This window comes from Pantherophis guttatus, chromosome 6 (assembly GCF_059756535.1).
Source record: "Pantherophis guttatus breed Tessera chromosome 6, ASM5975653v1, whole genome shotgun sequence".
NCBI classification, from domain to species: Eukaryota; Metazoa; Chordata; class Lepidosauria; order Squamata; family Colubridae; genus Pantherophis; species Pantherophis guttatus.
In genome coordinates this window covers 25,151,895-25,178,055 of record NC_142068.1, presented here as the reverse complement: position 1 = coordinate 25,178,055, position 26,161 = coordinate 25,151,895, and the positions used below count along the sequence as shown (strand labels likewise).

Below are 26,161 nucleotides of genomic sequence, written 5' to 3'. Positions count from 1 at the left end.
TATGACTTCAAAAAATAAACCAATCATTTCAAATGTCAATTTTAGCATTTTTATTCTAATCTAGATATATGTTGTGGCCTTTTTGCTACTTGATTGAAATATGAAACATTTTATTTAGTGCTTTTTGTTGACTCGTTTGCTTGCTAAATAGTTTTTTGCATTTTTATGTTCTAATTTTGTGGTACCTATATGTTTTCTATAATTCTATCCTGAGATTACTTCGTGAGAAATTTAAATTTATCGGCAAATATAAAATTAAACCAATCAGCCAATATAGTTAATTATTGAGATATTTTTTACAAATGTATACTTTATTAATAATTTTGTTATTTTCTGCATTTTACAATTCTTGTCACAAACCTGCTGGAATTTACCCGTGGGTTATTGGTGTTTACCACAAGAATGGACCTAAATGCTTGGCGCCATGGAACAATAGAGTAGGGAGCAGTCATTTGCCAATAAATCCAACTCCTTGCTCAGTGCAGGGCGTTGCACTTTAAGGATTTCTGACTAAGCTTCTGCCTGAATGCTTCTCAAGAAGGGTGAAAGTGAGCCTACTACCTAATTAATTCCACTGTTGACCTGCCCTTACTATTAGGATGATTTTTCTAACGTTTGGTTGGAATCTGCCTCCCTTGAACTTGAACTAATTGTTCCATATCCTGTATTCTGAAATGATGAAAATTAGATCTTGAATGTCAGTCAAGATCTAATTTTCAAAATACGGTAGTTTTTCAGATAATTGAAGGATACTATCATACCCAAACTCAGTGCACTATTCTCAAAATTAAGCATTCCCAATTCATTTTAATGTTTCTTTTGATCATTCTTACTGCCTTTATTTAACCTAGTTGGTCCATGTAGCACTAGAGGTAGGATCAGGACAGCTGAAAATACATTTTTATCATAGTTCCGAAGGAAGCTTCAAATTGGATAAAGCCGAAAATTGCATTTTCCTTTACATTGCTGACTTATGTTTATCTTGTGAACAAAATAAGACCTGGTCTTCTTTTTGGAAAAACATGAGAGAGTGAGTGACTGGCCCAAGGTCACCCAGCTGGGTTTTCATGACTATTGCAGGGCTAGAATTCAGTCTTCCATTTTCTAGCCTGGTGCCTTAACCACCACACCAAACTGACTTTACTAGCTTTTGAGTTGAGAATTTTGAATTTATCTCTATTAAAATTTATTATATTTTTCCACTTTCTAGATTATTGAAAACATGTTGAAATTTATTACCATCTGTTAAAGTTTAAATTGTCTCACCTACATTTATATGACTGAAACATTGAGATGTATCCTTCTGCCTCTTTATTTGGGAGTTGAAGTCCACAAGTCATGAAAGGGCCATGGTTCCCCACCCCTGATCTAAGTAGTTCATAAAAATGTTGAAGGGACTGTGTCCAAGATGAATCATTTTGATGTTCTACTTGATATTTCACTCCATCTTGTTGAACACAAAACATTTTATGTCTACAACATTCCCATAATGTATTAAGAAACTACCATATATTAAAAACAGTAAGTTTAGCCGAAGACATGTCCTTGGCAAATACTTCTAGTATTCATTGTTTTCAAAGTATTTGCATGTTGTTTCATTACATATTTTAGGTATGCCTGTTTGATTAATTGTTATCTGGCTTCCTGGGCCCTCCTTTTTCTGATTTGATGATATCTGTTTTCTTCCATTTATCTGCAACATCTCTATAATAGTTAAGAGGGTAGCATTAATGTAATACATTGTCCTGTCTAGCCAACCCTACTTGGGCCAGCAAAGGGGGCCTACCGCAAATCCCGTCGGTCAAAGAACTCTGACTATTGGAATCCAAAGGAAGAGCTTTTTCTGCCATAGCACCCACCCTTTGGAACATCCTGCCCTCCAGGGTAAGATCTGCCCCCAACCTCCTATCCTAAGAGCTTAAAGGCCTGGCTCTGCAAGTTGGTTGCGGATCCAATAGGGCAGTTCAACTCTGGAGATGGTTGTTAGATCGATAGCAGACTCCATCTCTCCACCCCCTGCTCTCTGCTCCCCACTTGTCCATCTTTTTTTTTTTAATTAATCATATTTATCTTTGTTTTCTTTTTCTTGGTTATTTTTTGTTCTATTTTACTTTCACTTTGTTTAAACTTTCTTTTAATTTCTTCATTTTTTTAATGGTTGTGACCCGCTGAGAGTGACCCCAGGGCGAGATAGGTGGCAAATAAATTTATTAAAAAGAAAGCAAAGGTAGGTGCCTTGGGTACAATCCCAAAACAACTGGAGTACCACTTGAACTGCATCAGCACTGACAAATTCATCATCAGTCAGTTGCAAAAAGTGGCTTTACTCAGAACAGCTTACCTCCTGCAACGATACCTGTAACACCATTAAACATCTACATCTGTCTATCCCAGGTCCTTGGAAAGGACTCGATAGGTGGATTAAAATGCCAAATCCAGTCTGAACATCTGGCTGACTGCGATGAACCATAATAGTATAGATGCATAATTATAGCCTTTCTCAACCTGCCTCTCTCTAGTTATGTAGATACAGCTCTAAGAATGAGAATTATGGGTGTTAGAATTCCAATACCTGTGGAGATTGTCACTTTGGGCAAAGTTAGAATTTGTGGAAAGTGTCAGTATAAGCAAATTTAGAAGCACTTGTGGGTTTTGCAATACTTCAGGCTTTAGATTATTTAAATTCTATTCCTGTGCAATTTTAAGAAATGCCATTGATGTATTTTTATTACACAACTTAAAACACTTAATTTTCTTATCTTTGACAAAATCTGATGACACATTAATTCTTCCACTTGGATTATCTATTGTGTCATATTGAAACAATTATTGAAATGAGCATGGAAATCTTTTTTATATGTCGAATGCAATTTCTTCATAAATGTCGATTACTGAGAAGGTCAGCTTTTTGATGTAAAAAGAGTTCTTTTAAAATTATTTTTACATTTGATGTGATTGTGTGGAATTTGTAATATCTCTCCCATGCCTGTAGCAAAAGGGTCACTGTGACCAGCTATGGTATAGATGTTGCCAGTACATTTTTGACATAAACTAAAGTTGTGCTTTTTGTCATTGTCAGATCTTTCAGGTATGTACTGTATAAAGAATGCTGGAAGGGATTAAATTAATGCAATTTAATACTCTGTATAGACATAAAAATCATTTTAACATATGAAAAAAGTAATTGAAGACATGGTTCTTCCCTCGGGTATGGGTCAAGATGAGAGGTGAACATAGCATATATATTTTTGTATTTTATAGAGAAGGTACTGTTATTGCACTGATGGTTTGCTAGAGTTTTAGTCTAGTATGATTTAGTCTTATTATTGTGTTTTGTTGACCACATAGGTTTATTTTATATAATAAAAGTGTGCTATATAAATTTATGAAGCAAATCAATACAATAAATAACATTTAGCAGGTGTTAGGATCTTGCAGAGTGAGCCTGGACTCAGAAACTTAAATAAGCCAGCCTTCAATACTTTTTTGGATAGGAACTACTCCGGTAGAGATTGTCAGGACTGTGGACTAGACTGAGAAGTAAAAAAAAAAACCCATCCTGGAAGAAGGGATAAATAAATACATTTCTGACTGTTGCTCAGAATTATACGGATATATGTGCATGAAGAACCAGGGATCATCTGTGATTTGAAGAAGACAGATGCATAGATTAGAGACTGAACGAGGAGGAGGAGGAGGTGGAGGAGGAGGAGGAGGGGGAGCGGGGACGAAGGGGTAGAAATAATAATATGGACGGGGATGGAGAAATGTAGAGCAAAGAATATTATAATAAGAGAGGTATAACCCTTTATTCTCTTATAACTCTGCTCCAAATTTCCCTATTCTGTAATAAGGATTTCACAGTTGCTTATTGAAATTAAAATTGTTAGTCTGGAAGCCATAAGAGCAGTTTAGATATCCATAAGGGTAAGGTGATCCTTCCTTAGAGATAATTGGTTTAGATTGACAACAGCAAGCACTGCCTGACAAAGCATTTTTGTTTTGATTTCAGTCAATGTGTAAGAATATAATACTAGAATATCTCAGAGTAGATATTAGATCATCTAGTCCAGTATTTTGGATTATTCAGTGATGAATCAAGCAGGTTTGGAGAATTTCCACATTTTCTTCCTTGAAACAGAATTGCTTAGTGTTATTTCACTACTATGCATACTACTACATAGTACTATGATTTCTGTAAATAAATGCTTCATTTATCAGTTCTGAATCTCCCTGAATTTGGAGTGGCATCCTTTATTCTTCCCAGTTATTTTGGTTGCCATTTTCTGCACAGTAATTTTCTTTGTCTTTCTACTTCTATTGTTGATGTAGTTATTATAATATTTTTCTATAAAACCTGTTCTATATATTAAAATCCATTCAAAAGTAAAATATTTTCCCACTCAAGAACAAAGTATTTATGTCTATATAAAATGTTTGGTAACAAAGCTGCTTACTTTCTTTCAGCTCTCAAGTTTTTTTACTCTCTCTGTAAATGTCCCAGAACTGTGCCTTGACATTTTGGATGGTTTTGTATTTTTTATTTTTCCTTGCAACATATTTTTATATTTTCTTGCAATAAATATTTTCTTCATTTAAGCTCAATTCCTGTTGATTTCATGGACATACAGTATATCCGTGTAAAATTTTTGGCATCATTGCAGAAGTTATTTGCCATCCAGACTTTTTATTTTTTTTAACTCCTACATTTGATTTACAGCCAAGGATTTCTTAGCAGTCTTCCATTCCAGTGCTTTTTAGATCTGACATTGCTTAGCCTTTCTGAGATCCACCAAGAATAACTAGGGGCTGCCACTTGCTGAGTCACAATTAGTCGGAAGGATTTCAAAAATGGGAAACAGCAAGTTTTGGAAATATGCAGTCTGAGGCTTACAGAAGAATCTATTGACTACAGAATAACAGAGTTGGAAGGACATTGGAAGTCTTCTAGCCCAACTCCCTGCTCAGGCAGGAAACCCTATACCAGTGATGGCTAACCTTTTCTGGAGTGCCTGCCCAAAGTGTGTGAGTGCACGTGAATGCATGCAGCCAAACCCCCAAAATGCAATGCATGTGCAACCCCTGCACATGCGCCCTGGCCCCCACACATGTGCGCACGGCCCGCTGAATGTGCCCCACCCCTACATATGTGCGCACGGGCCCCCCATAAGCCCCACTCCCTGCATGCGCCCGCCCCCGCATGTGCCACCACCCCCTGTGCATGCGTGGCAGAGACCCCTCGCATGTGCCCAGTGCATGCACGGCAGAGATCTGACTACCAGGTAGCTGGCGGGAGGCGCGCGCACATGTGCGGTGAAGCTGAACTTGGGGGGTGGCTCGTGTGCCCACAGAGAGAGCACTACGTGCCACCTGTGGCACACATGCCATAGGTTCGCCATCACGACCCTATACCATTTCAGAGAAATGATTGTCTAATCTCTTCTTAAAAACTTCCTGTGTTGGAGCATCCACAATTTCTAGAAGCAAGTCGTTTTACTAATTAATTGTTCTAAATGTCAGGAAATTTTTCCTTAGTTCTAGGTTACTTCTCTTCTTGATTAGTTTCCATCCATTGCTTCTTGTCCTGCCTTCAGGTGCTTTGGAGAATAGGTTGACCCCTTTTCTTTGTAGCAGCCCCTTAGATATTGGAACACTGTTATCAGGTCACACATTATATGCACAGCAGGGAGCTGGAAGTAAGATCATTATGTAGCCATGTGTGCTGATACTTTATTTTCTGGATTTATTTTCTATATAATTTACAGTAAATATTTGCACAAGCCCACTGTAATTGTCAAATGTTTCTGTAAAACCATTTGTAAAACCAGTGATAATCAGTTTGCAGAGATGATCTTTTATGTAATTCATTTTCTTCTGGTATCATTACCTAATGCTACAAAAATACTTTTAATGCCTTGGAAATTCTAGAAAATTACATCAATATAAAAATTTGGTCTGTTCCACAAATTACAATAAATTGTTCCTTATTTTTTAAAACTCTTGATAAAATTAATCCAGAACGTTTCCAAAATCTGTTCTGGAGAATTGGTAGATCATCTGGTGCATTATTTTGAAAAGACATGGAGAAGGAAAATAAAAGCCATGCCATTCAACTGAATATCTGTTTCTATCTCCTCTAAGAACTTTAGGAGGTATTTGGAGTTATTTTTATTATATTGTACATTCACAATAAATTTTATATTGCTTCTTATAATATTTTATAACTACAACATTAACACAAATACAGGAACTATTTTTTATAAATAACTCACATTATAAAATATTACATGCTATAATATATTGTAACTGACTTGAACCATTGAGGCAGAAGGCATAGTTAAATTAATGAAAATGATAGACAATGATTTGTTGTTACAGATTTAACAGATGAAATACAGGCAACTGAACTCAAGTTCCAGAAAGCTGCCGATGAAATTACATATTTTAAAGAACTAGTAATGTAAGACACTTCATTTTATTCATACACAATACCATTCTTTTTTGCTTAACAGCTTGTAATTACTTATTTAAGTGAATGATACAGTAATTGAAAAGTCAGAGTGTAACTTATGTTTTATTATATTCTGCTTTTTTGTTTGAAAAGTATCACATGTGTAAGTATTAACACATACACATACCGATACCAAATCAAGCCAAGACCAAGCCTGTTTCCTTGTGGCCAACTGGTTAGTTCCAGATAGTCCATTCACAGCACTTAAAGGCTTAAGACCTGTTTATCACTGTTTCCCAATAAATGCCCATAGTTTTCAGATAAGCAATAAATACAAGATGCATTAATGGAAAAAACAGTGTGACAATGTTATTGACTAGTCCAATCCATTTTTTCTATCAAGGTGGGGAAAAGTTATGTAAAGGATTGTAAAAATTATATTACTCCTGATCAGATTAGGTTAAAAGAAGCCTTTACAAATACAGGTAATGCTTGCTTAACAATGGTAATTGGGACTGGCAACTCCATTGGTAAGCAACACTGTTGTAAAAGTGTGATGTAATATGACGGTACCAACGTACGATGGCAATGGCAATTTCATCTGCCTTTGTTATACAAATCCCACAAGGTTAGACTGTTCCATGCTTGCATCATTGCCATTTGTGACCTCCGGCTGTCTTCCCCATTGATTTTGCTTATCAGAAGTGAATGTTGCAAATGGTGATCATGTGACCCTGAGATGCTGTGACTATACTAACTGCAAGCCAGTTACTAGCACCTGAATCAGGTTCACATGACTCCAGGGATGCTGCGAGGGTTGCAATTACAAGGAATGGGTTGTAAGTCCCTTTCTTCAGTGCTGTCATAACTTTGAATGATCAGTGGATGAATGGTCGCTGAACAAGAACTATCTGTAGAATACCCTTTGGACATTTCATTAAAATTTTTGCATAGATAATATATCTATGTCAGTCCACCTGGGTCAGAATCCATTTCCATCTACTACTAAATTGCATACAGGTAGTCATTGACTTACAACCATTCATTTAGCCACCATTCAAAGTTACAATGACACAGAAAAAAGTGACTTATGACCTTGTACTTACAATCGCTGCAGCATCCCCAATAATCACATGATCAGAATGAGGGCACTTGGCAACTGGCATGTATTTATGACGGTTGCAGCATCTTGGGGTCACATCACCATTTGTGACCTTTCCAGCCAGTTTCTGATAAACAAAGTCAATGGTGGGGCTGGGGTGGGGGGAGCCAGATTTTCTTTACAACTGCATGAATCACAGCATAGCAAAAAAGTTCATGAAATCAGGCATGCTTCACTTAAATGCTTTGTTTAACAATGGAAACTCTGGTTCCAATTGTGGTTGTAAGTCAAGGACCTGTATATAGAAGCACCAGCTTCTCTGGCTTACTGGAGATATCAGACTGATTCCTGTTGAATGAGAACATGGATCCAACTGGAAACTGGAGCAGTTTTCCAAGAGTTCTGTGGGAAAAAAGAGACAAGAACCTACAGATAGAATCAGATAACAAAAAGAGCCAATAGGGCTCTCTCTATCCCAGTCTTTAAACACCCAACACCCCCCCAATCTTAGAGATTTTTCTGATTATGCTGTACCTTCTTTATCTGTAGTCTTGATGGACTGTTTTATTGTAGCATGAATAACCTATTACAGGGTACTATATATGTTAACTTTCTTGTTTGAAGTGTTCTAAAACATCTACTGAGGTTTGCTCTGTCACGTGTTAAGTTTTCCCCCAGTAAAAAAGGAGAGGAATTTATTATAGAGCTTATTTTCAAAAACCACTACGCCTATAGCTTTCAGGCTTTTCCAATTTAATACTTATCCCTACTTTAGCTTTTCTATACATCTGCACAGTTCAAACAAAAGTGAAAAGAAGCAGTTGGAATTTTTGTCTTGGTGTTATTTGGATTTTAATATTGTCTAAACTCAGTTATTTGCATACTAGGATTTTGGTTTGAGAACCACCTAGTTCAGGGGTCCTCAACCTTGGCAACTTTAAGACTTGTGGACTTCAATTCCCAGAATTCCTCAGCCACCAAAGCAAAGGAAAGCTGAGGAATTCTGGGAGTTCCAGAAGGCTGAGGAATTCTGGGAGTTGAAGTCCACAAGGTTGGAGACCTTTGACCTAGTTAGTATATTGGTATATTGGTAAAACATAGATATACTACTTGCTTGCACACAGGGTGAGTTTTCTCATGCCGAAAGTGTATATTAAAACAATATAAAACAATATTATAGCTTTGTGTTGTTTTGCTGAGGTTTAGAATAAGCATTAAAAACTTAACCAATTTTATTACTAAAGTTTTCTTTATTTTTAAAAAGAAATAAAGTTAATAATTCAAAGTTCTGTATTCTAGAAAGAAATCAAAAGAATGTGAAGACCATCAGAGGGAATTTCAAAAGTTATCATCTGAAATTGGAATAGCTAAATCTCGGTATGAGTCATAATGGTTACAAATATATGAAATGCAGGTGGTGTTTATAACTTCTTCTACTTAAATAATTATGTTCGGTTTCCTAGCAGTTTTTATAATTGTTTTACATTGTATGATTTTTAATTATTTGTTAAATTTTACTCTTCTTTTGCAGATACTAAAAATGCTAAACATAGAAGATCGTTTAATTTTCTTAAACTAGGTTCCTAGTCTCTGTTTTCTAACCTGTTTGTTATACTTCCTTTACTAATTTTCAATTTATTCAGATTATAAATCTGTTATACAAAGCTCTATCTTCTCTTTGTATATTTATTAAACTTTTAAAAGTTTCTTTTAATTACATGGATTTGTATTTTTATAAACATATATTTCTAGGTCTCATTTTGTTATATTTCCTGTATTTCATTTGCACTCTTATTTAGAATAGAATAGAATAGAATAGAATTCTTTATTGGCCAAGTGTGATTGGACACACAAGGAATTTGTCTTGGTTCATACACTTTCAGTGTACATAAAAGAAAAGATACATTCGTCAAGAATCATAAGGTACAACACTTAATGATAGTCATAGGGAACAAATAAGCAATCAAATAATATTAGGAAACCAGCAACAAGATTACAGTCATACAGTCATAAGTGGGAGGAGATGAGTGATAAGAACGATGAGAAGATTACTAGTAATGCAAACTTAATAACTAGTTTGACAGTGTTGAGGGAATTATTTGTTTAGCAGAGTGACAGTGTTTGGGAAAAAACTGTTCTTGTGTATAGTTGTTCTGGTGTGAAGTGCTCTATAGCGTCATTTTGAGGGTAGGAGTTGAAATAGTTTATGTCCAAGATGCGAGGGGTCTGTAAATATTTTCACAGCCCTCTTTTTGACTCGTGCTGTATACAGGTCCTCAATGGAAGGCAGGTTGGTAGTAATTGTTTTTCTGCAGTTCTAATTATCCTCTGAAGTCTGGGTCTGTCTTGTTGGGTTGTAGAACCAAACCAGACAGTTACAGAGGTGCAAATGACAGACTCAATAATTCCTCTGTAGAACTGTATCATCAGCTCCTTGGGCAGTTTGAGCTTTCTGAGTTGGCGCAGAAAGAACATTCTTTGTTGTGCTTTTTTGATGACGTTTTTGATGTTAGGTGTCCATTTTAGGTCTTGAGATATGGTAGAACCTAGAAATTTGAAGGTCTCTACTGTTGTTACTGTGTTGGCTAGTATTGTAAGAGGTGGTAGTATGGGAGGGTTTCTCCTAAAGTCCACCACAATTTCTACAGTTTTGAGTGTGTTCAGTTCCAGATTGTTCTGGTCGCACCATGAGGTTAGTTGTTCAACCTCCTGTCTGTATGTGGATTCATCATTGTTTCGAATGAGACTGATCACTGTTGTGTCATCTGCGAACTTCAGTAGTTTAACAGATGGATCATTTGAGATGCAGTCATTGGTATATAGAGAGAAGTGGAAAGAGCACACAGTCTTGTGGGGGCCCTGTGCTAATTGTACAGGTATCTGATGTGATTCTACTTAGCTTCACCTGCTGCTTCCTGTCTGTTATCTCTTTAATGAAAAGAAGTTCTTCCCATAAACCTCAGTTCCATTTACTGTTAAGGGCCATGTAAAATGAGAAAGAGAGAGAGAGAGAGTGTATGTGTGTCTGAATATTTCAGTTACTATATTTCTTGTTTTACATTTAGGTTTACTCATATGGTGACAGAAAAAGAACAATCTTTACTTGCCTGCCAACAAATGTATAAATGTTTACAGGAAGAAACAATTGAGAAAGAAAAGAGAGAAGATAATTTTAAAAAACAAATAAAGATTGTGGAAAGTGAACTGGAAACAATCAGCAAGCTTCTGAAACAGCGAGAGGAAGAAATAGTCATGCTTAAGCAAGAAAGGTAATTAGAAATGTCTTGTCGTACCCAGAGATACAGGTCCAGATGTTTTTCCTAGGTTTTCTTTCCACATGCAGTACTCCTCACTCAAAATAAATAGTTACATAGGTTGTTAGCGTGCAATAAAATAATGTACAATCTCAAGCATGCTTACTCATCAGTGATCCCATTGAATTCCAAGGTCTGCACTGTATATACTTAACCCATAACCAGCCAAGAGTTATAACAAATAGTTATAATTTGTTGAGCCCTAATTGAGATTAATAAAGCTCCAGTACCATTTAGGTCAATGGAAGAGGTTAACAATTTTTTAAAATTCCATTTATTTTTATTGTGATGACTGAACAATTAATGTTCTCCGGTATGGCATACCTAGCTATTGTTATTGGAGTAATGAAAATGTCCAAACCATTTAATATATGTTAACTTCATTGACATTTCAACTTCTACCCAAGTAGCTTGACAGAGGGCTGTATAGTAGGTATAGTATAGCTGTCACTGCCTTTTACTCACCAATGTTCAAGAGGGAGGGTTCAAATTGTCCCAGGGAGATGACCAAGCAACCAGAGAAGAACCAGAACTGGGTTTCCCACAATTTCACTTGCTGTTTAGCTGTGGCTATTTACTTCCTTCCTTACCTACCTTTTGGATACTAATACTAATTTTGGATACTAATACTAACAGTATGAGAATTTGGATTCCCATACTGTTGAAAGGTGTTCACATGGAATTTCATATGAATTCAAGGGTAATATGAGATTTAAGATGATGGCGTGTTGGCTCAGTGGTTAAAGATACTGACCTTGTCAGGTGGAAAGCTGACAGCCTGGGTTCAAGACCTGAGCACTGGTACTTGTCTCAGCTCCTACCCACCTAGTTGTTTGAAAGCATGGAAATGTGAATAGATAAATAGATATCACTTCGGTGGGAAGGTGAGTGTTCCATGAACCTCAGTGCATATACATGTTGGCTATATGACTACCAAAATGTCTGCGGACAACGCTGGCTCTCTTGGCTAAGAAATTGAGATGAGCACCACCCCCTAGAGAAAGATTTTGTGAGATTTAAATGGTAGTTCTTATTTCATACTATATACAATCATTACATTATATGAATTCTCAGCTACATTATGCCTCTGAAAGTAATGCATGCCTATCTATTTTTTGGGTGGGGGAGGGATAGTAAATCATTATTTTACGATAAAAATAATTTTCTGTGCATTTTTCTAAATATGCTATCCTATGGGAGATGTTTGCTGCTTTTTTCTGGTAAGTGGTATCATCAAACAGCCTTGCAAACAAATATCAAACATAATCTGCTAAAATTAGTTGTATCACCTATGCAACAGGTTCAGCTTCTTAAGATTGCAACCTAATGCAATAATATTGGTGCATGGGGGTTGTGGTTAATTCAGTTATGTTATGTAACATGCCAGACCTAATATGTGTATGCTTGTATTTCAGTATATTGCTTATCAAATGTCATTATCCACAATTTTAATAGGCGTTAGTGAGGTTTGCCTTGTTCTCCAGTATTCTTTAATCCAAGAACATATATAGCTTCTTAAGATTTATAATTATTGCTATTTTTCAATAGATGGGATCCAATAATATAATTATCTTCTTTCATAAGTGTTCCCAAATAGAATTACAATGTGTACTAATTGGAGATTGGGCAGGATATGATATGTACAATCAGATAACTCTCCCATATCTACTATTTTCTAAAAGCAGGAGCATAGGCAAAAGTCAAATGGCTGTGCTTATCTTATCACCTGTGTTCTTTTCTCATTCTAAACTGAACCTGCATACAATATATGTTGTTTTCCTTTGGGGTAAATGTGTTCTGATTTTTGAAGCAGGAAATATAGATTAGAGATGCATGGAAACAGTTTATTTCTTCTCTTTTAGTTGCATCTCCAATTTAGGTCCCTGTTTGTAGCTGCCTTCATTTTAAAAAATAAACCTTTAACAAGTATTTAATTGCTTTAATGATTTAATTTTTAAAAAATGCATGGTTTTTATAATATTTTATTATTTGTTTGAACTGTACTTTTCTGTTTTAATTATATTTTTGTAAGCTCCTTAAGGTGTTATGGAAGGAAACAACATGCAATGCATACATATTAACACAATATTTTAATGGACAAATAGATCAGCTATGCACTACTTCTGATTGTGTATAAATGCAGCAGAAAGTTACTGTGATGACATAATTACTATATACCGTAGGCAGAGGTGGGTTTGAGCAGGTTCTGACCAGTTCTGAGAACCGGTAGTGGAAATTTTGAGTAGTTTAGAGAACCAGTAAATACCACCGCTGACTGGCCCCGTCCCCATCTATTCTCTGCTCCCGAGTCCCAGCTGATCGGAAGGAAATGGGGATTTTGCAGTAATCTTCCCCCGTCACACCCACCAAGCCATGCCATGGCCACCAAGCCATATCCACAGAACCGGTAGTAAAAATTTTTGAAACCCACCACTGACCGTAGGTAGTTCTTGACTTACGACTAGAAGTAAGCCCAATTTTCTGTTGTTAAATGAGTTTTGCCCCATTTTACAATGTTTCTTGCCACAGTTGTTAAGTGAAACACTGCAGTTGATAAGTTAGTAACATGGTTGTTAAGTGAATCTGGCTTTTCCATTGATTTTGCTTAACAGAAAGTTTCAAAAGGTGATCACATGACCTTGGGACACAGCAACGGTCATAAATATGAACCAGTTGCCAAGCATCTGAATTTTGATCACATAATCATGGGGATGTTGCAAAGGTCATAACTGTGAAAAACAGTCATAAGTCACATTTTTCAGTGCTGTTGAAACTTTGAACAGTCACTTAAATGAACTGTTGTAAGTTGAGGACTACCTGTACATAAATTACTGCAATTATGATATTTGTATAACATAATGCTATAAATTCCTTCAGATGTTGTATAATTAGGGTACCTTTTAATGTGTATTTTTTTATTTTGGGAGGATTTGTAGATATAAATGTGTTCTACTGCTTCAGAAATCTGTTGGGAAAATGCTTGAACTGAAGAGAATCACTGTCAACGGTATCAGTATTTTCCATACCTATAGCATCTCCTTGGGAAATATTGACCTGGCAGCAGCAAAAACAAAATTTAAAACAAGCAGAATTAGAAGTCGGACAAGAAATCCCATTTAGAACTGTTTTTATAATATCTTTGGCTAGAATGCATCTTATATATGATATTTTTTTTGTACAATTAGGGAATCTATGCAGGTTTCCCATCAGAAGATAACAGAACGTCTGCAGGAAACTTTAAGGCAGAAAGTGCTGAATGAAAAGAATTGGCAAGAAAAGGTAATACTAGGTATTCTAGTTATCACCATGCTCATTTGTTTTCTGTAACTTGCCTAGTTGTCAGACAATGCATCCAAGCTTTTGCTCTATTATTCTTTTACTTCTGTATTCTTTGCTCAAAGCTAAGATTAATACATATTGTAACAGAGTTTCCTTCCTTCCATTTTATTTCACAGAATCCTCTGGATATTTACATTTTTAAAAGCATTGTACAATATAAAAATATCAGCATTCCTAGATTTCATATATTTTACCTAAAATATAGATTAATCTGTTGATCTATTTCCCACTTTTCTCAGAACTCAAAGTGCTTTATGTGGGAATCTTTCTTCATTTTATCCCTACAGCAACAACCCTGTGAGATGCATTAAGCTGAGATGGAATTAATAGTTCAATTATCCAGTGATAATGAACTCAAACCTGCATCTTCCTAATCCTAGTCCAGTGCCATAATCACTGCCCTTCCTTTTCTTCAGTTAAACTATTTAGCTGGGATGTTGCTCAGCAGCAAAATTGTGCCATCTTATTGTGGTTTTTTCACACGCATATCTAGACTCAGAAGCCTGCCTACATTGAGAAGATGAGCCAGGAAGGATTTAGCACCTAAGGCAATCTGCACTAGAATTTTTTTTTTCAACCAAATTCCTACTTAATTCTAACTAGCCTTTTCGCAATTATGTCCCCCTCAATTGCAAGGCAAGGGGAATTGGGGAAGGGGGAGGAGGAGTTGCACCGAAGAGGCAGGCAGGAGGACAGTGCAGTTCATATGGCCAACTGTACATGCTACACTTGCCTACTTCTTGTTGTCTTGTCCTGGTTTAGCTTCTTTAAAAATGTATTTCTACTTCTGCTTAGTCACTAAACCTCAGGCTGCGAATACTTGGTTCTCAGATGTCCCAGTTTTTCCTTTCAGCATAGTTTCTCAGAGACAGGATATAATTTTATCATGAATTGGTCTGTTTACACAGTTGGTATCTGTTATGCAGCTTGCCATTCAACATAGGTAACCAACTAATAGGAATAAGAGACAGCACTTACATATTTGCTGACAACTATTAAAATGTGCTGAATGTCAAGTGCTCCAGAAATGCTCTTCTCAGACTAAAGAGATGATGCTGTCTTGTTCTTGGGTCATTGTGCCACTACATTGGAATAAATCGTTCTTTTTTTAAAAAGGAGGGGGGAATCCAATAATATGTACCCTAAACGGAAAGGAAAAAATGTCTTTCAAAACTAAGTTCCTTAAAGTGGAGTTTAGGCATTTAATGCCCTGGATTATAAACACACTACGTTAAAAAAGAAGAAAGAAATTGCTAGGCAACATGGACAAGATAATTGAAAAACATTTTTCAGAATGCTCATTATTATGGCTATTAAGTGGATAGATTTTGTTTGTTAGTTAAATAGGAAATATTTTCATTCTGAGATCCGCTTCCACTTATGTCAGTACTGCTGACAGTGTTTTGAGAGTACTTTAGGACCTTTATGATCTATGTGCTCAAGGCTTAATAAACACTTTTGCCACATGTCATGATTGATGATTAAAGTACTTAAAAATGAGGCCAGGGTAGACAAACATGCAGCAGAAAGAAATGTGTCATTAAATAGATGCCAATTTCCCAAGTTATAAGGTCAGATCTAGTCACTGAGATTATGTTCTAGCTGAACCCTCTGTCCTCATCCTGAGGAAATGACTACAGTGGTGGGTTGTTACCTGTTTGCCCCGGATTGGGCGAACCGGAGGCGGCGGCGGCGGGAGGCTCCGCCCGCCCACCCACCCAGACACTTCTGTGCATGCACAGAAGCGTCACACATGTGCCCACGAGCAAACTGGTAGCGACAGGATTTGAAACCCACTACTGGATGACTAGTACTATTGAACGTGATCTGACTGTATTTACAAAAGAACTTAACATCTATGATGGATTGTGATAACTAAAGTAGCATTTTCTTACCATGGTTCTGAATGCTTATGGGATAAAGACTTAACAACTATCCATCAGCAATTATTAAGAAATACTGTATGTATTTACCATGTTTCCCTGAAAATAAGACCCTGTCTTATATTTTTTTGAACCCTGAAATAAGTGCTTGGCCTTATTGCCATGCGCTCAAAAACCCGATTGGGCTTATTATCAGGGGATGTCTCATTTTGGGGGAAACAGGGTAATAGCAATAGCATTTAGACTTATATACTGCTTCACAGCCCCAACAACCTGGGTCCTCATTTTACCGACCTCGAAGGATGGAAGGCTGAATCAATCTTGAGCCTGGTGAGATTCGAACTGCCAAATTGCAGGCAGCTGGCAGTCAGCAGATGTAGCCTGCAGTACTGCATTCTAACCACTGGGCCACCACGGCTCTAATAGCTGTATAGCAGTGGTGGTTTTCAAAATTTTTTACTACTGGTTCTGTGGGTGTGGCTTGGTAGGCATGGCATGGCTTGGTGGGAAGGATACTGTAAAATCCCCATTTCCTCCGATCAGCTGGGACTCGGGAGGCAGAGAATAGATGGGGGCAGAGCCAGTCAGAGGTGGTATTTACCGGTTCTCTGAACTACTCGAAATTTCCACCACCGTTTCTCCAGAACTGGTCAGAACATGCTGAAACCCACCTCTGCTGTATAGCCATCATGACTAGAAGCTATTCAGAGTTGGAATAATTAATTTCCATAATATTTTAGAGCTCTTTCTGAATATTTTAGAGCTACAGTATTCAAGTTTGCAGTTATTTTCTCTTATGAAAGAAAAATATTCTAATTTTCTAAAATAATGAGAGATAAACAACTGGAGGAGGCATTTAACGCAATTGGAGCATCACTTGACTTCTTTCTATTGGATAGGAACTCACACGTCAACTATCATTAAAAACCCTTATACTTATGAATTAGTAAATATTGCTGTACTGTAGAACAGTAACGTTGTGTTTTAGGGGTGTTTAGATAGACAGCATTTATATCTTTCTTTCTATATAGGGGTTTGTGTGTGCATGTGTACATCTGTCTGACAGAATTGTACATTGAACCATATAATTTTGCAATGCAGGTTATATATTTATTGACAGTGATTAGCTGTACTTACATTTACTTTTATCATTTTATTACAGGTTTTTCACAAAATTGTAACTAGTGTAGTGAGGACTATAAATTTAGAAAAAAAGATAAGCAAATGATTAATAAACACATATATTGTACAATATTATTTGTTATAATGTCTTTACTGTCTTTAAACTGTTCGGAGATTCATACAGAGATTTAAAAATCCCAAAGTGTAACACTTTGTTTGAAAGCTCAAGTAATGAAATCATTATTTTATGTTGGCTGAAGAAATTCATCTTTAAAATACATTGGAAAAGTGCAATAAAGTACTCAAAGCAATAAAGTTGATTGTTTCATCTAGGCTTCCATTTCAGGAATCACATCACATTTTAGAATTTTTTACAGTAGGGAACATGATAGAAGAACATGCACAATGAAAACCAGTAGGTTTGTTATATAATTTTAGATTCTGGATATAATGCATTTACTTTGAACTATCTGGTTGCATTTGGACCTCAACCTTATTTGAGGGGTCCTTCATGTTTGCTGAGCTTGGTTATTTTTTTGCAGACATTTTATTACTCAAACTAGGCAACAACATCAGTGCCAGTGACTATGACACTGCTATTGACTAACACTGATGATGTTACCTAGTTTGGTAATGAAACGTCTGCAAGAAAACAACTAAGCCCAGAGAGCACCAAGGAACTTATTTCAACCCTGAGCTACAAATATTCTCCTTTATTGAACATAACATATATTGATTAGAGTTTCATGCTTTAGAAATGAAACACTTTTGATGGTAATCCTCTTTTTCTAAAGCTTTTATGAATATTATATTGTTCTGTACTCTTATTATGGTTTGTATTCCAAAGTAATTAGTATCAAATACTGTATACTTTTGCGTAATTTGTACATTTTCATCCAAATTGTAGATATAAGGATCTACAGTCTGCATGTCTTGACCAACTTAAGTCCCGTTATTTTCACAAGTTACATTGTACACTATGTCCGTTGAACATTGGGGGTATGTAAATTGAACAGAGTCTTAACTGATCTCCAAATGTTTGCTTTCTAGGTTGAAACTGATAAAGTGAAAGAACACACCAGTCACAAAGAAGAGATTGTTAGACTCAAAGACGAAGCCAGAATGGAACTAGATATTGAGAAACAAAAGCATCAGGAATTAATTGCAAAATACCAGAAAGATCAGGACGAGCTTCTACATACAAAGGTTTAAGCAACTAAAACTAAGCTGTTTTTTTAATTCATAGCCTCAAGAATAATTTTATGTCATTCTTTATATCATATGACAAAAGGTCACAAAGTTGTCCCATTTCTTTTTAGATATTTAGTACATTACAAAGAGTTTTCCTTACTGGTATTTCTTGAGTCCTTCAGAGATCTTTTGTAGGACTAAGAACCTACAAACCATCAAACAGAAGTAACAGTTATATTTATTCCATACTAAAAAAATCCCAACATGGGTCAAGTTTTGCTTTAGTCCTTTAAGAGTTGTCCATGATACTTATTTATAAAAGCAAGTTCTTCTCTCTTTGTGTGTTGTAAGAAGACTTACCCATTTGAAAACAGAGCTTTACTATAATATTTATTTCATTTATGTATTCATATTTAACATTTTTAATAACTCCCAAATCTTATATCCTCTAAGAATTCCACTACTATGGAGTACTTTTTAATATTAATTTCATGTTAAGTACAAGCTCTTTATAAGTCTTACATGGAATGGAGTAATGTTTCCTTATTTTTCTTTTTCCAAAATCACTTAAACCTATTTAAATCTACTTAACCAATGTATGTTTGCCAAAATTATTTGACAAGAATTGAATGTCCAATTTGTTTTCAGATACCTCTACTGATATGTAATGCTACTAATAAACTGAAGGTTGAAATGGAGACACTTGAAAAGAAACTCCATGAAGCGGAGAGGAAGGTTAATGAGAAAGATCACAAGAGGGAAAAAGAATGGCAAAGCCTCAGAAGACAAATAACTGAGCTTGAGTTCCAGCTGAAGGAAGAACGGAGCATTCATAATTCAGTGACAGAAGACATGAAAGAAGAAATAAAAAAGAAGATCCGTGAACTGGAAAAATTAACCGAGGAACAAAAACAATTGATTCAGACAATGAATCAAGTTCAAGAGGAGGTATGAACTCAGCCAAAGGTCAGACCTGGTTCATTATGTGTTACCCATTTTTATATTTTGGTTTGTTTGAGATACAAAAATCCTAACCTAACAAATGGTGGATATTTGGACAAAGAATGAAAATATAAATCCAAATACCATTTCAGTTGTTCTCTCTTTCCTATTACGAACAAGGATATCAAACCATGGTTTTTAGTGCCTGCTAAATAAACCATATTCTATATCTAAGATTATTAAGTCTAAAGCAAGCTATTCTCATCAAGGCCTGGAAGAGAGAATCTTGATAAACAAATTAATTTCTCTGCATAGAAACCATTTTCTGTAAATATATACTGTACTGTATATGTAGGATTTTCTCCCTATTCTCTTCTCCATAAATGGGAATTCTGCTGGGAAGGAGAATCTTATGGGCCACATATTTCATACAGACAGGCAACTGATTTGAATATAAAGTTAGGAATAGGCAGAGCACACACAATGCCACTTCTGTCAAGTTGTTTATGTAATATAATAAAATATCTATTATTTTTTCAGTAGTTGGACCCTCATACCCAGTGCAAATAGAATGCCGTGAAAAATACCTTTCTGATCATATTAATTTAGAATAAATTTTAAAGTATTTAAAATTTCCAAAGCAACATACAGAATTTGTTACATAAATTAATCTGTAGTGAACATGAAGACAAAAGGAAAAATAGAAAGCTGCAATGGAATAATAGTACATTTAGCCAAAAGGCATTTAACAAATCAAGTCGAAAGAGCAAAAAAGTCGAAAGAGAAAAAAAATTAAGAAAAGTAAAAAAATATAAGAATATAATTTTTTTAAAGATGTAAAAGAGGAAATGAAACCTATTTTTTTATGGAAAAGAAGTGCAAGGAGGATTTGCATTTGGGTGGTTAAAATTATTAAAAATTAACACGTATTTGTTCCTATATTTGTTTGCATTATTTTTATCCATTAAAAAAATTCTTAGTAGTTGCGTCTTCATTGAAAATTCTGTAGTGGACAAAACAATCCTGTTCTTCAACAGCAAAACTCCAACCTCGGAGCTATAACATATTTCTAGAACATTGCTGTCTGAAAATTGGATAGGACAGAATGAGAACAGTCTCTTGGCTTTGTTGATTGTTTTTTAACTGTTATGTTGAATTTCTTTCAGTAGAAGGAAATACATTCAGAATATCTGGAAATTTGGTCTAAATTTTTGGTGCATTGGAAGTTATACTATAACCACCCAACTCTGGCTAGGCCCTCAGGCATTTTTTGTGGGGGTGGAAGGAAAGAGGGAAAGAAATCTAATTCTAGACTTCTCATGATATTCCTCTGTGTCGGGAAAGAAACATCTAATTAGTTATCTGCCTCTAGAATATTCTTTCCTAAGTCATTGAATTGCATCTTAAAATAGATGCGTTTGTCATAAAAATCATGCCTTATTATATTTTATAATAAGACAGTAAGCTGTCTTATATGACAGTAAGCTGTGCATATAGATGAATAGAAACGGTTGAAATATGGACATTCTTTTGTTTTCTGTCACTAGATGTAGTTCAATTTTTATCTGTCAACGATACATTCATTATTGTAGTCTTTATATTGACTACTTATAGTCAATTTATATAACTTCTATGCAGTGGTGAAATGTAAAATTTGTTACTACCAGTTCTGTGGGCATGACTTGGTGGGGGGTAATGTAATTGAGTGGGCGTGGCCAACTTTTTTTTTTACTCTTAAAACCATTTTTTCTACAACCTCTTCCGCCGAAGAGATGGAGCTGCGCGACCATCAGAGGCTTTTTTTTTAACTTTTAAAAGCATTTTTCGACTGAAGAGGTTGTAGAAAAAATGCTTTTAAAAATTAAAAAAAGCCTCTGATGATTGCATGGCTCAGCTGGGCATTGGGGGAGGGGACAGGGAGTTTTGCTACTGGTTCTCCGAACCACCTGCTACCGGATCAGGCGATCCGGTCTGAACCGGGAGCATTTCACCCCTGCCTCTATGCAACATACCCCTTTACATTGGATATGACTTCCTTTACTTTCATTAAAAAAAGAGAAATGATGTCATGTCTTACTTAATAAGATTTCTTTTGGATTAATCATTAGTCAAATTAGGTTCACATTATTTTTGAGCCTTCACAATTGCCCTTGGTAAGTTTTTTTTAATCATTCTGAAATGCAAAAAACATTTAACTCCTTTACAGTTCTTCAGTAATAATGTGCATAGATAAATTTGGACTTTTAATTAAAATGATTAATATTTCAGTGGCAGATTTATAGTTTTAGTGGGGATATTCAAATTTGGACTAGGCTTCTGCCCTGAAGGCTTGCTACCATGAGGATGCCTTGATTTATCTTTCCAATTTTCTATTCTAAGGCTTGAAGCAAGCACAGTGCTAAAGACATTTCAGGCCACTTTGTTTCCCAGGAAACAAAGTGACTATTCCTAAATTAATTCAACCTCTGAAGTACTTTCATAGTTAGCTAATCATTGAAACCATTGTCCATCATGGAAAAGCAAGGTGTCGTTTTACTGAGATAAAGCAAAGTATGTTTTCTGTTGAGTTTTGCACCATGAGTGCAAGAGAAATATTTTGTGAATGAAATTATGAATACTTTCCTATAACAATTTTGCTTTTTTCACTTAATCCAATGTGCCTTCTACATACATTATTAGACTTTCACTGCAATAATTTCCAGATGACATGGAATTGAGAATGGAATTCCAGCAATCTGGCAAGAATCAGTTTGGAAAAGCTATCTTTGAGATACTTTGTTGAGGAAAACTGTTGAAAATAAAACAGGCAATTTGAGAGACAAATTGTAGGTATGTTTATGAAATTAAAAAAGCAGTGCAGTTTTAAGAGATTGGAATAGAAACATAGAAAAAGAGACCAAACTTAGATCATCCAATGAAATGAATCCTTTTTCAAGAAAAAAGAATTATTCCTTCATGCTGCACATTGTTCATTTAAAGAAGAATGCCAAGTGGCTTATTGAACTGGAAGTGTCTTATTCAACTACTTTGTTTTAATGAGCTCTGTAAACATAAAGATAATGTTTATACGTGCTTTGGTGTGATGCAGATCTACCATTCTTATGTCATTGTAATTGTGAATAGAGCATTTTATCTTCATATTTAAAGAACTGGGTGGATGAGCACTTCCAAATTGCAAATTGATTTCTGATGTGATATAAAGCGATGGTATTCTAACTATACTTTTAAAGCTGCTTAGTATATCTAAAATATAGTAACACTTTAGATGTCGGGCAAAATATTTTTTTACCATACCCATGATGGAAAACACAGTAGCTAATAAGAATAATTGTCACATAGATATGCTGGTTATCTGTGGTATGGCTGTGAGCATTTCAGTACACAATGTGTTGTCTGCACACACTGTTCTGAGCACACTATGTTTTGAGATGCTAAGAAACACCCAATATTTATATATCTTTTGTTGTCATCTCAATAATGTTTTATGAAATATATCTTTCTTTATTCTCATAGAATGCCCTTCTCCAGGACACTGTACGCAGGGAGTGTGAGGAACGCTATGAGCTTACTGAGGCTTTGGTTCAAGCTAAAGAACAAGTCATGGAACTAAAAAAACTTGGTGGAAACTTTCCCTTGACACAGTGTTCCCTCGGTCAGGGCAGTTCAACTTCCTCCTCCACTTTGATCAACAGTCAAAGGCGCCCAAAGGCTTCAAAAGGGATCACAACTGAGATTTCAAGGACCACTAAAGCAGTAGTCTGTGGTAGGAACCAAAACAGCTTCAGTGTTAGCTTGCCTGCTATACCTACATTGCAGTCACCTCAAAGGAGAACATCTCTAGATGAATCCAGGAGAAGGATCTCAGCAGTTATAAAAAGACAAATGAGTCAACTATGATGAGAAAAGAATTGCTGCCCACGATCAACAACTTTGGCACATTATCTAAATTTCTTAAAATGATCCTTTAGGAGATAATGTTACAAGAAAATATATTTCTGGGAATAAACGTGTTTTTAGGGATGATCGTTTTTTATGCTGACAGCATGCTATTAAGCTATAAGGCTATGCTTTGCTTACCAAAGCATTTGTATTTTATTATACAATCATGATTCCTCACTTCAATCAGAAAATGGTGGTGACTTCAGTATAGTGGTTTTCTGGCTTGCCGCTGCAGGCTGCAAGATCCAGCTCATATATATCTTCCTTGTAGACATTCACTTAATCTAGCAAAGTAAAAGTCATAGAGAAACATCCCAGTCTAATTTTGTAATACCTCATTAACAATAGGCTGTCATCAAGACTAAGCTAGAAATTTTCTTGTGATTGCCTACCTTGCTGCATATGATTATGGGAGCCTCTACCTGCAATGGGAATTGCTATTATTCAGACACACCCAGCTCAATGTAAATTAATTTATAGTATGCATCATGTGTATATGGAGTACAACCAATTAAGTGATTTTGTTCCTTTTTCCCTTTCCCCACCCTTTGGACACAGACTCACCTGAACACACACAATGGTATTTTAATTTTGCAATGGTATTTTAATTCACTTGTCTTCATTGTTAATATGTTAATAAAAACCTTGCTGAATTGTTTGTACAATCGCCAGTTTTCTTCTAAAACCATTGCCTACATTGAGGCTTGCAGAGAGAAGCCAGCTGTGGCAGATAAAGTGCAAAAGTGTCTCAGCTAGAGTGAGATGTTTGCCCCAGCAGCCAATGATATTCCTGCATGAAGCTGTTTGGGAATATATCTTCCCCAGGGATTACTTTCAGCCAAACATTTGGGTAGAGAAGAGGGCCTAGATGGATCATTGCATATTTGCATCAGGAATGGGGTGTAACCTCCAGGTTTCCTGGATCAGGTTCACAAACTATGCCAATGGTTTAATGATGGGAGTGGGGACTTCCCCTCCCTCAAAAGCCATCCACTTTCACTCACTGTGGCTGCAGTAGGTACACAGATGTTACTTTGGACACAATGGGTTGTTAACTACATAACAACCAGATCTCCAATAAGCCGGATTTATATTTAGGATTGTTTTGTTAATTGCTAACTTCCAATGTATACAATTCATGAAGTGCTATTATTTTTGGTTATTGTTTTAGGCAAAAACCCAGCTGATATATAAATTGCAAATTAATACAGCATGAAGAAAAAGCACTCAGTTTTTTCCTTAAAAAGCAGTAAATGTATATGAAGCAAAGCAAATTACATATGTCATAAGCAGGCTACATGGAACTAAATCATCTAATATTGATGGCAATTCAGTATCAAGACCATAAATTGTCTAAAGGGATGAAGATGTGCTATTTTATTCTTCATATTTTAACTATTCTCCAGCATAGAACCCACTGCTCTTCTAACTCACATAACTGATCAAGCTAGATGCAATCCAGGATAATGACTTTTATCTCCAGATGCTGGCAGCTATTATACAAATGATGAAAAGAAAATATCAAAAACAGAGAATTTTGAAAAGTGGTTGGGCTACAATTGTAGATTGTATAATTAGACAAGTGTTAAATGGTTGGTGTAAGGAGTGGCTGTATGGTTTGTTTAATGAGTGTGAAGGCTGCAACTGTGCCTGATGTTTGGAAAAATGCTATTTCTCCCTGTACAAAGAGAAAGCTAGGAAGAGTGAATGCAAACACTCCAGGGGAATTATTTTGTTATATTTTCCTGAGAGAAAAATTTGAGGAGAAGGTGATACGAACACTCCTCTTGGAGGAAAAGTCAGAGTATTAATCTAAAGAAATGACCAGCCAATAACTAGGGCCTTTTAAACCACTCAGTGAAAACTTCAAAAAACTGTTGACTCTTTAAATGGATATCTTGAAAAAAGTGATTGGGTGGATTATGATGGCATTTTCAAGTATTAAGGTTATACTCTAATGCAAAAGAAGGCTAGGACCTGTCCACTATTATTTTGAAGTGCAGTGATCTTCATAGTGTACATTCAAAATATTCATGTATGTATATATTTATTTAAAGCATTTATATAGCTACCCATCTTATACTGAATTCTAGGTGGCTCCCAATCAGGAAAATAAAGAGAATGACCTCAAACTCTTAGTGTATGAAGGCAAATATTATTTCACAGGTATAACAGACCAAGTGGGATGATTTTCCTAATTGCAACAGAACAACTGAAGGATGCAGTTTGCGCCCAAACAGAAGCAATAGGGAAAAGAGCTCTACACTATGCTTAAAAACGTCCATATGATGCTGTTGGAAGAATCTGGGTTACAATAAATAAATGAATAAAATATTTCAAAGAGGAGCAAAGTAGTTGTAATAAGAAGCTTAATTACCCCAACCTTCCCCCCTTCCCCCCCAATAATTGGACACAAGTTTGCCAAACTTGGTTTCTCTGAGGAATTCCTGTCCTGGTTTGGTAACTGCTCTCTCCTTCAGAGGGTAGACAAAGCAGAAGGGAAAGAGCTGCTTTTGCCTTAACAGGGTCAATTAATGAAGAGGTGGAGGAAATGATGATCAGATTGGCAGGTGACAGAAAACTGATGGGATGACTAATACTGTATTCTAGAAGCACAAAATTGAAGATTATTTTAACAGATTAAACAGGCTGAAAGTAAAAACTTTAACAGAGGCAAATGTAAAGTACCTTACTTAGAAAAAAGTGGAGTTGTACAGATATAATATGTGTGATACCTGGCTGATATTAATGCATGTGAAATGCTTCATCATGCAACTTTAGCTTGGTCAGTAGAAGCATAGCTGACTTTCTAAACCAGGGGAGATTATGACTGATTGATTGATTGGTTGGTTCGATTTATATGCCGCCCTTTTCCAGA

At 35.8% G+C, this 26,161-nt stretch overlaps 1 protein-coding gene across 3 annotated transcripts in view; it reads left to right on the top strand.

The window, feature by feature from the left end:
• Nucleotides 1-23,941, top strand: part of LEKR1 (leucine, glutamate and lysine rich 1) — a 74,591-nt gene extending 50,650 nt beyond the window's left edge. For 2 of the 3 annotated variants that reach the window (XM_034439148.2, XM_034439147.3), the window contains exons 7-13: nt 6,379-6,460; nt 8,853-8,930; nt 10,619-10,822; nt 14,053-14,146; nt 18,262-18,417; nt 19,051-19,350; nt 22,858-23,941. In XM_034439148.2, coding sequence (XP_034295039.2) covers nt 6,379-6,460; nt 8,853-8,930; nt 10,619-10,822; nt 14,053-14,146; nt 18,262-18,417; nt 19,051-19,350; nt 22,858-23,241 — 1,298 coding nt within the window. In that variant the 3' untranslated portion in view covers nt 23,242-23,941. Of the gene's footprint in view, nt 1-6,378; nt 6,461-8,852; nt 8,931-10,618; nt 10,823-14,052; nt 14,147-18,261; nt 18,418-19,050; nt 19,369-22,857 lie in introns of all 3 variants that reach the window. The other variant, XM_034439149.3, reaches the window with a different exon arrangement.
• Nucleotides 23,942-26,161: the final 2,220 nt, after the last annotated feature.